The sequence below is a fragment of the Anabas testudineus genome, chromosome 13 (genome assembly GCF_900324465.2).
Source record: "Anabas testudineus chromosome 13, fAnaTes1.2, whole genome shotgun sequence".
Classification (NCBI taxonomy): domain Eukaryota; kingdom Metazoa; phylum Chordata; class Actinopteri; order Anabantiformes; family Anabantidae; genus Anabas; species Anabas testudineus.
Window position 1 is genome coordinate 8171104 of NC_046622.1, and position 15096 is coordinate 8186199.

General features: G+C 41.1%; 1 protein-coding gene across 1 annotated transcript in view; it reads right to left on the minus strand.

Moving 5' to 3' along the window:
* LOC113166833 (eukaryotic translation initiation factor 4 gamma 1) overlaps positions 1-15096 on the minus strand; it is a 30069-nt gene that overhangs the window by 8823 nt on the left and 6150 nt on the right. Inside the window, exons 2-11 of the mRNA XM_026367012.1 lie at positions 14900-14952; positions 14515-14636; positions 13852-13938; positions 12951-12983; positions 11418-11606; positions 10981-11083; positions 6663-6802; positions 3029-3121; positions 2548-2638; positions 136-1161 (exon numbers count right to left, since the gene is read on the minus strand). Coding sequence (XP_026222797.1) covers positions 136-1161; positions 2548-2638; positions 3029-3121; positions 6663-6802; positions 10981-11083; positions 11418-11606; positions 12951-12983; positions 13852-13938; positions 14515-14589 — 1837 coding nt within the window. The 5' untranslated portion in view covers positions 14590-14636; positions 14900-14952. The remainder of the gene's footprint in view (positions 1-135; positions 1162-2547; positions 2639-3028; positions 3122-6662; positions 6803-10980; positions 11084-11417; positions 11607-12950; positions 12984-13851; positions 13939-14514; positions 14637-14899; positions 14953-15096) is intronic.

Here is a 15096-nt window from a genome sequence, read left to right on the forward strand (position 1 = left end):
CAGAAACAAAGGAAGGCAAACATTAGCCTCAAATCAATTCAAACACATATCACAGTTTTGCAAAAGTAAAGTATTCTATGTAGATAGTAGAATAAAGACTATCACACATCACACCACTGCTAGAAAGTGACTAACCTTGCATAGTAGTTTCTACAGGGACGGGGGCAGGGGCAACTGTCTGAGGAGGAGGAGGAGGAGGGCTGTCCTCCCTCTCCTCTGTTGTGGGAGGGGGAGGAGTGGCCACTATTTCTGGAGCACTTTCAGCTATGGAAATCGCCTCTGCAGGAGATGGCGTATCTTCTTTGGCAGTGGGCTGGGGCACTGGGGTCTCTTCTTCAACATCCAGGGCGACTGGAGGAACTGTGTCTTGTACCTCAGGCTCAGCGGATGCTGCCTGGACAACTGGTTCAGTGGCAATCTCTTGGACATCGGGTGTTGGTGCAGGCTGTTCAACGGGTGCAGGTGTGGCATTGACAACGGGTGTAGGCGCTGCGTGTGTGATTTCTGTCGAGGCCTGTATGATAGGCTGCTCACTTACATCAGGCTCAGCAATGGGGCTGTCGTCTCGCTCAGCTGTGCTGAGTGCAGGGGCCTCGGGATCCTGAGGGGCCGGCAGTGGCAGACCGTTAGGAAGGCGGAGCTCCTCGGGCTGTGCAATGGGAGACTCCAGTGGGGCATCCAGGTGACCAGATGGCAACGTGACCGTCAATTTTTCCAGCTCAACCTCTGCCACACCATTAGATGTGGTGGGGGGAGCAAAGCAAAGTGTATCAGAAGAGGCAGCTGTCTCTTCTGCTTCAGTCTCCACCTCTTTCTCCATCTCCTCTGTTTCTTCTGTGTCTTTTTCGTGTGTTTTGTCATGTGTAGTTGAGGTGGGGACAGGGTCAGGGAGGGGTGCAGGGTAGGCAGGCACCTCAGGAGCTTGTTTGGGGGATGGAGAGGGTTCCCTCAGAGGTGGGGGAGCATCCATTACATCTGCAACTGGAGCACTGGGAGGGGGGGTGGAAATAGTGTTGAGAGGGGTATCCACTGCTTCTACTAGATGGGGTACAGGAAGTTTAGTGTTTGTATCAGAGGAGATGGCCTCTGTGGGGATGGGGTCACCCTTAGCAGGTTCAGGCGTCTTTGACACAGGAAGAGGCGTTTGCTTCCCTCTGTCATCTGGAAAACCAAAAGTCAGACAATAAATGTTATTAAGAAAGCTGACAATGTGTTGCATATACATAACCAGGTGTTTAAACCCACTTCACACAATGATTGGCCATACTCCTACTTTATTAGTTTGCTTTTATACACAAAATTTGTTTGACTTTAAATTTAAGTTTTATATGGGGTGGGCATTTTAACACAAAATTCTATTTTGCTTTGCATTAAGTTGAGGCATTTGTCCATACCCTTGTGCGCTCAATTCTGCCAGAAATTCTACTTTTACAAGGTTATAATTTATCACTTTTTGTTGAAACTGTCAGAAAGGTATCATTAAGAGTAAAAGAATAATTCTACTACATAGTTAAAGTGGTTGGCAGGGTTATACTGGTTGCATTATATTAAGAGGTGTTTCTAATGTTTTGACCACCCTACCTACATAAATGAGGGGGCAAAACATTAGAAACACGTCCAGCACGAGATTGTACAGATATACCAACATAATGAAGCACCAAGTGAGTTAATGTTCCCTTCATGGCTGTTTAGAACAACTACAAATATTTCTGGCTTCCGGATAACATGACATAAGAACCAGTTCTTTTCCAGCTCCCTTCATATTCCCTAGCCTATTGCGGGTAAATAAAATTAAAGGCTACATAAAACTCTACATACTACTTTCTAGATGCCAAACAGTGTTATGATTCATTTAATCTAGATTTTCACCAACTCACTAATTAAGGACAAGCTGCTTTCATGGTCATCACTGGACTATGTGATGTAATTGCTGACATAGATACAGAGAATGCTGAAATTTAACATATGCCAATAAGAAACTCTACTTCCAACAGCTGATATTGTCCAAATTGAACTCATGAGTTCCTTATTATCCAGTGGTTGTAGTTTGATGTAACATGATCACACTTTCTGTCATAGTCTCCTTATAGCTACAAAGTTTAACTATTGTAAAATCTAAGTTCACAAATTGTTGACTTGTTTAATTAGGCTTATTCCTAAGCACAGTTCAGTTTCTTCCTTTCTCGTAGCCTAGAGGCTCCACTGTTCAGGGAAAGTTGTTTTAACAGTGAATCCATCTTAAGAGGAAACCATTAGAAGGAAACATTAAAGTGCCATTGTAAGCGGTAAGACAACTAGCTTTAAGGATACTGCTGCTCCACATGCATTCAGTCAAGTGAAAGCTTACTGTACTAATAGAAAGGGAATCAGGCACAGGTTGTATTTTGCACTTATAATGCAGCACGAAATCTCCCGTCACTAAAAATAAAAACTGTTAATATATGCACTTCTCATGTTTTGTAGATAAGTCAGTTCAGCCTGTGGAGGTACCCTCTTTGAGAATGTACCCTTTAATTGTTATCACTGCTCTGTGCACATTGGACTCACCTGGTCTAACCAGTGCTGGTGTAGCAGCAGCTGTGACACTCTCACCGTTGGCCTGGGGCACTGCTGTACTTTCTGATCCAGATATGGCTGTCTGTTGGAAGATATAAACACCGAAAAATGAGTTATGACCTTTAAGGTGAGGACATTTTTTCCCCTATTTGATGAGAGAAAAACTGGTTTGATGCGTAAGCAGATGCTTTGAAGCATGTATCAGCAAATCATAGATCAGCTACACTTTGACAGGCTGTGGTGTAACACGTGTATTACAGCTGGCAATGAGTAGCATTCCCCATAAAGTAATAACATATGGAAAGCAGGGGGCAAGTAAACTCCTGTTCTAAGTTTACCTCTATGAAAGAAGTAGAAATTAGCACAAGTGAAATATTACACTATATCTATTTATTAATATGAAAATTGAAAATCAGCTAGGTTGTCTGCTCCATCGGTTATATTTTATTGGAATTGTGGTATTGAACCTCACCTGTGGTGGGGTTGGAGTAGAGCCACTGCGGCCTCCTGACATAATCTCTTCTGTAATGTCTCGACCTCCTTGATTAGGGTCTCTTATTCTGATCTATGAAGGAAAGGAAGCAGATGAGCTGTCAGTGTGAGCAAACAACTACGTGGGATAAGAAATGACAGGAGAAAGGGGAGGCAGAGTCCATAGGAATGCAGAAATGAAACTAAAATAAATAAATAAAAGCTGTTTTCCCAACTTCAAATGAGAAAAAGTAAAGAAAATAAAATGGAGACATTTGACAGGGTGTGGAGAGAAACGTTAAGTAGTGTTGCCTTGTTGTGATGCAATACAGCCTACAGTCGTCAGCCCTTTCTGTATCCTCACCCTCTGTGTTTAACCAGCTACCTCTCATTCAATGAAAGCTACATTTCTCACATTCTGAACACTGAGGCACACTAAATCCAACCACTAACCGCCATTCCTCTGCTGCACAACTGAACGTGCTTCAGCCTCTTAGTCACCAGTAAAGCTGTCTGGTCAAATACAAGTTCACCAGCTTTAATCCTAATTGTCAAATAAAGTCTTTTGCTGGTCCAACTTGTGAAAATGCTGGACTCTTACAAAAGCTAGCAACAGCAACACACCTGCGTACACACATACAGAAAAGTCAACTTCATTCACACTCTATATGCTTCAGTCAGACAGAATTTTCATTAAAACGAAATGAAATGCTAATAAAGTGACGTACACAGTCAGTGGATGAGGATTCAGCTGTAAAAGTTAACTGTGAGTTGGTACAACACTGGACTACTGTTCACTTAAAGAACAACAACATTTGCTCGTCATACTGACCTTTAGCTGATTCAGTCTGTCAGCAAATTCTCTCCCGAAGCATTACAAACCTTAGCAGGCCTCTCATCCTGGGGCTGGAGTAGCTGTTCCAGCAAGCTCGGGGCTGGACTTTAAACCCCACAAAGCAGGATGATCGGGTGAATGCAACAAGCGTAGTTTTACCTCAGCTTAACTCACAGTTCCCGTGAGAGCTACTCACTGTCAGAACAGCAGGGCTGGGCCTGACTGTCAGTACGCTAGCTAGCAACTTGACTCACTCTCCCTCTCTCATGCACTGAACAGAACAGAGAGGAAAAAAAAAAAAAGATAAAGCGAATGGCCTTGTAAAGCTATGGTTTTGGAATGCGCACCCCCGCCCACAGAGAGTAACAGACAGTTAAAGGGGCCAGAGAATGAAGGAGGGGCAGGGTAGATTGGAATGGGAGATTTTCCAGGGTGAAAAAAGTTATCGTTATCAAAAGAGCTGCAGTTAGCGCAAGAAATTCCCCGTTCCTCACTCCCTGTCTCTGTGGTTCTATGCACTTACGTCGCTCCTCAGACTTTTTTCAAGCTCACCCCTTCTGAGACCAGAAGAAACCAGCACAGGAGGAGGAGTATGAGAAGGGGGGGGGTGCCACAGCAGCAGAGGAAAGCTAGTTGGTTAGCCCTTCCGGCTCAGAAGGGGGAGGATACCAGTGGCCACGTGGAGCTGAGCTATGTGCTGTCACGTCCTTCACCCCCCTCCTCTCTGGATTTTCTCTTTGACACACAGTTTGAGCAAGCGAGGAGAACAGTAGGAAAAGATTTAATTTGCAAAGTTACAGCTTCTGTATGTCACAATGTGCAAAAAGAACAAAAAGTGTGCCTCTGGTGGCTGTTAAAAAAGTGACTGCCACAGAAAAAAACCACACACATGAAAAAGCATAAACACACATACACACCTCTCTCTCCATCTGAATTATGTACAAATACATGAAGGTTGTGCATGATAGCCTTGCAATTCTTCACACATAGTTGCTGGAGATGGAACACATCAAACTTCCCAGACAGAACACCAAATCACTTCCAAAAATAAGAAATGCCAATCTTGCTGGTGCTGGAGTTTTAAAATTTCTGTTATAGCATGGCTGAGGCAATTGGGAATGGGCCAAAGTCCACCTCAGGCGACCACAGTCGCTGATAAGCTCCCAAGTTCCCTGGTGAGAGAGACCCAGACATCATGCAAACCTTGCAGCAAAAGTCCCAGCGCTGAACACTCAGAGCCCTTTTCTAGTAAAAGTGGTAAGAAGTAAATTCTTATCATGCTAAGATCATTCTTATCATACTAAGCCTTTATACAAATAGATTGTTTAAATAATGTCATATTTCTTTTAATATGGCAAGTTTAACCAGAAGAAGAAGAAAACAAAAACGCAAAACAAAACTATTAGATTATACAGGAACTGAAATGTAATCATTGAACAACTCAAATATAAAAATGCTGATTACACGAGAGGCACAAACCAGGGTCTCAGCTCCCAGAGAGAGTTACCACATACATCTCCCAGAGCTAAGAAAACACTACACATACTGTAAAACTGAGGAATGTATCATACAGCAAGTTAAGATCCTGTTTACCAAACTCTTTTTCAATGAGTAAACGGAACTCTATATCCAGACTCAAGAACGACTAGAATAATCTTTGGATATACTGCAACATCACCGCTGTTTTATGTCATAACATAACCACTGGGTAAATCGACTGAAAAGTTGATCCACAACATTTGTACTTCACACATTTAACACTGCACTACTATAACACTTTTATACTCATGATAGACAAGATCAAAACTGATGCAGTGGGACCATTTACCTGGCACAAACATGAGACGGTGTATCTGGAAATTAAGAGATTCTGCCCTCACACAAACCTGTGGTTGCCCCACAGTGACCTTGTACAACAGCTTTGCTGCATTCATGTGCTCTCTGTGGATATGATGTTACATTTTTATGAAAGATGTAACAAATCTAGTTAATGGCAATGTTTAATCATGCTCATCAATCATATTTTAGTTCTGTAACAGCAGAATGGGACTACTCTGGGACACTCTAGAAAAACTGATGTTTTAATCAAGTTCGCTGGCTACGAAACATAGTGGTGACCTTGAGATACAAACTTCAAGTGTCTTTTGACTGAGAAGGTTAAGAGATCAAGTAGCTGTAAGCAGAACAGATACTTACTGACACACTAACATCACAGGTTTTAACATCACAGGTGAGTGGGACTGATGCATTAAGTCTCTCGCGTGGTCACACGATTATGCAAGCAGTAGGAAAAAGATAAGGTAGCTGCATTATCACAAAACACAGTCTAGACCAGCAATGAACCAGCTAATTTTTCCACAATTTGTGTAGTGGCTATTTTAATTGCTGTTCTAGTCACAGCAAATGTACAGTATGTTATAATGACACTTGTGTCTAACAATTTGAGAGCCAAAAGTAGTGGTATTTAGTTTGCAACCTCATCAAGATGTATAAGCAAATGTCTACATATATGGGTTTAAAATTATCACCTCAAGATGAACTGAGAGCAGCTGTTTGGAGCTGGACCTTTCTCATGAACACAAACCATAGACATGATATATTCACTGGAAACCAACATAAAATAGTTGAAGTTAATAGATCTGACTTACCCTGATAAACAGATGCTATCCAAATAGGGCTGATAACAATTTCCATTTTAGATTAACTGTTCTTATAAGTCTGTGTTACTTTCCTATTAACATTTCCACTTTGTTCAACAGTTTTAAAAAGGCTATTCGAGGTGTTGGAATATTGACTGTACCTGTTTACGTTCCCGTTTGGTGGGGATGTGTTGAGGAGGCTGAGGTGGTGGTTGCTGCTGTTGAGGCGCAGGGTTCATAATGACAGGTGGCGCCTGCACTGAAGGGGTGAACTGAGGCTGGGCAGGGTAGTAAGCCCCTGCTGTGGATCAGACAGAGAGAAGAATGTAAACCAACACATACTGAAACTCCTATAGCCATAACAGCACATAAGCTGTGTTTATACAATGAAAGCATGCTAATGTTCTGTAACTTGGATTAAGGCAGTAAGAAAATCTGCATCTAAAAAGTGAAGACCTGTTTTCTTGATTCGCAGTGCAACAGCTGCTGTTCTGTGTCAATGCAAAGTTATAATTTCATTACAATGAGGTAATAGCACTTTTTAGCTACTAAAGTCTGTGGCTGTGTTGGGCTTACTTTTAAATGCATCTACATAATGCTCTAAAGAGCAGCCTACAATACTAAGTTCCATCAGTCTAGACATTCATTTTAACATTTGAGTATTAACTTGCAGGACATGGCTTCAAAACATTTTAAAATCTCAACTACAGCAGCATTTTAAGGTGGTTGAAAACTCTTTGCTGAAGATGTGAGGGGAAACTCAAGATACAAAATTAAGATTAAGGAGCAAATAAAATCAGTAAATGTAAAAATGTTTGGTGATTTAAAAAGAACACTTTTCTCATTATTTACATTTTTACAAAATGTAAAATATAAAACAGTAAAATGATCAGCTCAACTTTCTGCTGATTGACTAATTGTTTCAGCTCTAGACAGTGTGTGGTTTTGCAGCAAGTAAAAGTTTACTGCAACGAAACACTATCGCAACATATTCATACCCACTAGTGCTTTCTTACAACTCCTCTAAACTTTAACGCAGTGTAAGTAATAAACGATTTATTTATATTCTTTTGTGTTGTATTTGCACAAAACATTTAACAGATGCAGACATAGCACCTCGAAGGCCCAACAATCAGGCATTCAGACCATGACACAGCAGTCACTCCCCCTGTCCTGGTCTTGCGTTGGTGGTTCTTGTTTCTTAAGAATGTAGATTTTCATCACATTCACACATTTATCAAGACAGCTGCTGTTAATGTGACCAAAGAGTGGAAAAATCTAAGTTTCAACAAGTTCAAATAATTTCTCTTAGCCTGCAGGTCAATTATGTCAACAAGGCATCCAACCATTCGGCGATATTACCTGGCCTTGTACCTGGCCTCACCTACAGCTCAGAACCAGTTGTAGCCCACTTTCAAAGGACTGTGGTAAAAGAATTCTTGAACTGAAGAGGCCAGTCGTTCAGCCCAGCTCCTGCTCTGCCTCTCTCCCCTCTGCCTCTGTATGCATTTCAACCTAACTCACATTACTGAGTCTGCATTGTTAATCAGGAGCCGCACAGCCTAAATATAGTCAAAAACCCACACTGGGTGAGGGAGAGTGCGCAAGAGGGAAAGGGAGGGAAGACAGACGGAGAAAAGGGCAGAGACAGGGAGAAGGGGAGCATGCTGGGAACCAGAAAGCCAGAAGGCAAACTTTTCTTGGACAGCGTTCTGTTACTGTAAATAAGAGGCCTGAGATATGACTCACAAAGTGCAGGAGCTAGAGACAGCAGTGGAAGAAGGAGCTGCAAAGAGACGCACTAGGAGACACCTACCCTCAGTGTCCTGCTGCTCTTGAGACCCACGATTCCCCATTCCAATGATTCCAAAACTGCACAAGGACAGAAAAAAGGAGAGGGGGTTTTAATTCAAACCCCCTCTCTAACTTCCTCCTGTCCTCTCTACAAGTGCCCCCTCAGAATGACTTCTTTTAATGTTCAGCCCTGCCTCTTCTAGTGTGTCTCAGTTTTGCTCCTCCCTCTGACCTTACTGAGTCCTCCCTGCCTTTCACTTTTTTCACCTTCCTCCCTCCCTCTCCCACTTCAGACTGTATTAGCAAGCAAGCTAAACTGTTCAGCTGTGTCACTCAGTGGATCAGAAGACTCCCATTTCTCTCCACTTGGAACAAGTGATCTATGCAAGTAAAGATTTCAGTCTTCTACAAAGCGAGTGGGAAGTGGTGAGAAAGTTAAACTAATCACTGAACTTGGGGGTGAGAATCTTAAAAATAGTTACCACACTCCAACAGCCCCGTGTGTGTGTGTTTACCTGACTGCTAGAAAAGGACTTAGTGGTCAGAGAGACTGTACCACTCACAGGATTGGGGGGTGGGGGTGTTAGGTACTGATATTCTAGGCTTGTTACCATGCAGTTAGCAGTATTATTTATGATAGGAATTGTTGTTCTTATAGGTAAAAAGCTGCATTATTTCCAGGTATGACATATGTGTACTTTCTCGCTTCTGCAAAAAGCTGATAGTGGTTAAGCCAAACAGATAAAAAAGTCTGAGAACCATATATAATTGAGTACTTATTTAACCTGATGTCATGTCATCTGAATCGTATTACGACTGATACAATATATACCCTTCAAAACAAACACTTTTAAGATTATGCTGTGTACAGTTACACAAATGGCCATACAGCTCTCAGGTTAAAAAAGAGTGTAGATATTCATTCTAAAGGTTTATGAGGGACGCATCTCCTAACCAATGAAAGAAGCTAAAACCCTGAGTGTTGCACCACATGTTTTCAACATGGATGGATAATTTTGCAGCATTAGTATTTCATGCCCTGGGTGGATTAACTTGGAGTCCCATGCTATTCAGAAAACGGAGTGCCAAAGCCAATGACAAAACTTAATTTCAGTGATTGCAAGCATTCCCACTAATGTATACAGATTGGGAGACTTTATGAAACAGCTCAAGGAGGTTTTGATGTCACTTCATATGTTCAAATTCCCTCAAACTACATCCAAATCCACTTGGGAGGAAAACACTATATTAAAGATAAAATTTAACAACATAATACCCTGTATACTTGTATTAGCAAATGTCTATATATATGGGTCTACAACTTTTATTTTTAGTAGTGCCTTAGTACTGTTGAACTATCACGTACATCATGCATTGCCCATAATGTGTTTTATAGTGAAAAGAGAATTACATGTAGGGCCCAAGGGGAGGAACTGTGTTTTTACAGTCCTGCATTCAGGCCTGTGTATTCTATTGCTGATGTGCTACAGTTCAAACAAAGACAACACATAGTTGAGATGCCTGCTAGTTGGGGGTCAGCAAGTTTGTTTTTAGGACATCATCAGTTCTTGTGTTGTACTGACAGACAGCCACCTCTAGAGGGTGTAACAACACATGAGATCAAGAACAAACATGCAGTTCTGCTGATGTAAAGTATTTAGTAGGAGATGTGAGTCTGGCAGGCATAAATAATAACAGAAATATCCACGCATATAAATTACTTTGACAGCTACATTCATTTGTGCATGACTGCATGCCGTCATACCAATACAGTATATCAACTTGTATGCATCAATACACATGCTATTTATGCTGACACGGTAACTTCTAACGAATCCAGTCACACCCATTACTGACAATTCAACATTTCTCAAAGCTGCATTTCATGATGGTCCTATGGTGTATGTTGGTTGAGAGAAAGTCATCTCTCTTTGTGTGACTGCTGAAAGTCATTCCTCAATAAACAATCTAGAGACTGAGTTCTTCTGGGGAATTTACACACACCAAAAAACCTGTTACTTAATCTTCTTTAAAGCAGTACAGCTATGTGTGGGCAAAAACAGATGCAGATTTTGAGTTTAAATGTGCTGATATATCACTTCATGTCTCATATTAACCAGTGTCCCAAACAACAAGAAGGTTTGTATGCGTTGGCCTGACTTCTGGGGTTGAATTAAGATAAAGCTAACACTAATTATAGTAATAGCGACCTAACAGCACTGTGAGGAGAAACCAAAAATTAACAAGAATGCTCTAGAAAAAAAGCTAAAACAGGTCAGCAGATGGACAAAGCCATGGTTTTCCAAAGCAACTGAGATAATCACAAACAACCTGAGAAACATGATGACTACAGAAGATTGAGCTGAGAGGTAAAAACGATAAAAATTCAAAATAAGGTCTTAATTTGGATCATCATCATTATCATACAATCACTACTGGGAACCTTGGTAGATTTTTTTTTAAACCTTAGTCTATGGTTAGCTTGCCCACTGTCGTAACATCTGCCCTACATTACATTAAAGAAGGATGTGTTTATTGTTTTGGACATTTCAGCTTGATTGTTTTGCTCTCTAATAAATTATGTTTGCGAGTTCTTGAACCGGTTGTTCCTGTGTGAGCGTAACCCTGCTGAGTGTTTCACTGTGTGTGAGTAGCTCAGTTGAGGCCCCAGGTAGAGCCTCTTACCATAAGTACCATATTCAGCGGGGCTGGTGCCTGGGTAGAATGCCGGGGTGCCTGCTGGGACTGGGTATTGCTGGGGCGTGGGTACATAGGTTGCAGACCGGTACTAGGGAAGATAAGAAAACAATCATTAGGCACAGCCATAAAAACTCTTTACCGTAAACAGCTGTGGGCCATTTGAATGTATTTTTAAACACAGACATACTATACATACATACACTTTTAAAATAATGTGTTCAAAATAAAAGCCCTGCAATCTGACAGGGTTCTGATCATTTAAAACACACATGCAGATTAAAGCAATTTGGCCATTATTGGTAGATCACATCAGCCCACTATTTAATATTCTATTTACTTATTTATTATCAATTTATTGAAATGATCTGGTTTGTGCATTAATGTTTTTAGCAGTACCACTAGTAGAAAACACCTCTGTTTACCTGTCCAGGTATGAAGTAGGCAGGTCCCTGTGGTGAACTAGGGAAGGGCAACTGTTGCCCAGATATCATCATCACTTGGGAGCCCTGTTGGTAGACATGGGTGGGCGTCACAGGGCGAGGGGCACTGCTGGGAGGGACACCACGAGGGCCGCTGCTGGGAGGCAAGCTGGCCCTGTTGGTGTAGTAGGGCTAGATGGCAAGTAGGGTAGTAAGGAGTTAGATGACAGAGACAGTGTGGAGGTTTAGAAAAAAATAGTAGAAAGGTGATGAAACAAAAATTAAAAGTAAGGGTGAACAGTGATTGAGAAGACAGACAAAAAGAGGGAGACAAATGAGAGGATTATTAGTTACCTTTATAAAACATCTGATATAAAAACATTCCCCATAAGATCATATGAATCTATCTCTTGGACAAGGTGGAACTTGCTTGTCCAGCCTAATAGCTAGGCTCATAGTTCGTTCATGAATCTGTGGCTAGACTCCAACTGGAAACATATTGGCTGTGCCTGCCAGAAGAGATAAAGCAGCTAATGCTGGTTCATTCAGAGCCTCCTCATTGACATTCTGCTGCTGGCCTGTGAGCTAACCACCACAGGCAGTAAAATGACATCAAGCCAACAAAGCACAACACTGCAAATATTAGACACACATATAGAGACTCCTTAAGATGTGAGACAAAAAAGGACAGGAATTGCACAATAGAGGAAACTGAGTTACCTGTAGTGACCTGAAGCTTCCCTTCAGCAGCACAAACACAGATCACACACACAGACACGTCAAACAGAAGTAACAAGACGGTGGGAAGAGGAGGATTGAGAAAAAGAGAGCATCACAATCAGTTAGAGAAAAGTGCTCGGGAACCGTCTATTCTGAGCCAAGCAGTGAATTAACAAGCAGCATGCAGAGATTAGGCAGAATAGTGAATCCCAATAAACAAGGCCTAGTTACCTTTGATGCAAACTAAAACTTAACAACTATTAACCAAAAGAGTTTTAATAACCTAGATTAGAGCTTGTCAAAACAAAGGGAGAGCCTGATGCTAATTTATTTTTGTCTGTCATATCAAACTAGTCAGTCTCTTATTACATTTTAATGAAGGTTGGTGAAACAACTATTTTTAGATATAATTTACAGGACATTCACAGTTTCATATTTCTATTTAGCTATGGCTAAAATTCAGATATACATTAAATTAAATTCTAAATTAAAAGATTCTTATATAATATGATAATGTTAAATATGTATTAATGGTAATTCATTTGAGTTTTATAATAGTTTTATAGTTACTTCTTTCATGGAATTACTCTTTTCCACCGCAAACGTTGCACTAAGATGTAATACGAAGTAGTTTCCCAAATTCGTCTTCAAACTAACAATGCCTATTACTAAAAAATAAAAAACTAAAGAAAAACTAAATAAAGCAATGATATTTCATTAAAAATCTGACTCAGTGTCATCAGACGGACATATTTTTTAAAATGGGTATGAGAAGAGCTCCCAACGACTCATGTTAGTCAGAGGTGCTGTTAGTACCTGTTGGTGTATAGGCCGGGGCCCTGGGGCAAACTAGAGGAAGAAAGGCAGACAAGACAGAGGTTAAAGACAAAAGCACAAATATCCATGCTTCATTCTTAACTACCAGGCTCCTTCCAGTTCTGCATGTTTAAAGCCTCAGTTGAGTGCAGACAAAAAAACTGCCTGAAACTAGCAGAAAGTGGCTTTCTGACAAATCTAACGCAGCAAGGGTGGTGACTATTTATTAAAAATGTTATCATAGTGTTTTGCACATTAGAAAGGGGTTAAATAATTATGTTTAACCTGATAGACAAAGCTGGGGAACAAGACAATGGAAATGTAAAAGATGTTTCAAACTATTTTTAGTCATTCAGCTGCACTAAGGAGTAAAAGAATTTAATTTGCACAGATAAGGCCTGTGTGAGCTTGCTGCACACTGAGCTGTGAAGTAGAGTATAAAGAGCAGGCTGACAAAGACAGTTAAAATGGTGCAGAACTGGTGAGAAGTAGGCAAACAGACATGCAGGCATTCTAAGAATTCCACAGATGGATTCAGGACCCTATGTTTTCCACTGGGAAGATTTTAGATAGCGACAGTAGGCAAATAGTAGCAATTATGCCAAAACTTGAACACAGGGACATTTGCAGAAGGGGAAAAAAGCTGTTGGCTCTCTATTCCAACTTTCTATCCTGATTGCTCACTGATTGGTCACTCCTGACAAAAGTGCTGAATAAATTAAAACAAAACATGTGCACTGCAGAAATTAACTCAATGATATGTGGATATGTAGCTGGGGAATTAAATTCTGCACCAAAAGTTTAGCTGACTGCTTAAATAACCTACAACTATACAGTCCTTAATTCTTGTAAGAGTGTCTGCTGGTGTGCTGTGCAGTGGGTGAGCTGTGGGCAGGCCTACCTGTCGGGGTTGTGGTGTTGGGTTCATTTGTGGAGGCGTTGGGGTGGCAAACACAACAGAAGAGGGCTGCCCAGGGGGGAATGAGGGCTGCAAGAGACAGGAAGTGATATCAGCAGCAGAAGAGTGGGACACAGAAGGAACATGGAGTGAGTGGGATGAGGAGGAAAAAAGTGAACAGGCACTGATGCAGATATTTGTGTTCAGCAATAACAGCATCTTTTCATATTCAAGTCAAAAGGAGCAGACAAAGGGCACACAAGTGAGTTCTTTCAAATATCCTCTATCTCTGAAGCAAAAGAGAGAGAATTCAAAATCCGATCATAGTTATATTTTAAAGTAGGTCAAGGGATAGCTATAATTTTTTGTGACCCTGATAATATGAAAGATATTGCTAACTACACTGGCATCTGGTGACGTTACTCGTGACGCCTGTCGTGGGATTTTCTTACACATTGTGTCTGCAGAGTTGTGCCAAAAAAATGGCTTATTGCTGCTGCAACCATTCACCACTGGAGAAGGTGCATTATTATGTGATCTGGTTTTCATTACATGCACAAAAATGCTGTATAACAGCCTTTTATTCAGTGAGAAAGGGGTAAAGTAGGGTAGAGCAACACACCCTTGCAGGGCCAGTACACAGGGTCAAGCAGACACATTCATTACCTGTGAGAGACCGGGGGAGGGGGCAGGGTGGGGAGTGGAGGGGGGTCCTGTTATAGGCTGTGGTGCTTTATTCATTTCATGGAGTTCTGCATGAGGAGGCGGGTGTGGACCTGTGTGCAAATCTGTACAAAGAGACAACAGCATGTTAAATAGGTCTCAGTCCTTTCCAAATATGTTGTTACACTCCGTAAACTCTAGTAAAGTCTAATGGGTGACAAAACCATACAATAACTAGCAGAAAGGATAGAGCGTAATGTTTAATTTTGCTTTTATAATGTAAATGTGTAAAACGACTAAAATTAACAAGCTTATGTCATATTCAGATGTAATTGTTTTTTGTTTTTCCCCTGATTTCCTGTGAATAGCTAATCACCTGTATACTCACATTTATGAATCTTTTTAGGCCCTAAGTGTGGTTACACTGAGGAACAGTTTGTCCTAAAAGACAACACAGAAAAAGAAGCAGTGTTAGCATAGAGCACATACTGGCTAACAGCACATTTCAGAAACTTTCCAGTATACATGACATCATTTTTTTTAAATCAAAAAAGCTTCTATGGGACATACCAAACTGACACCGAG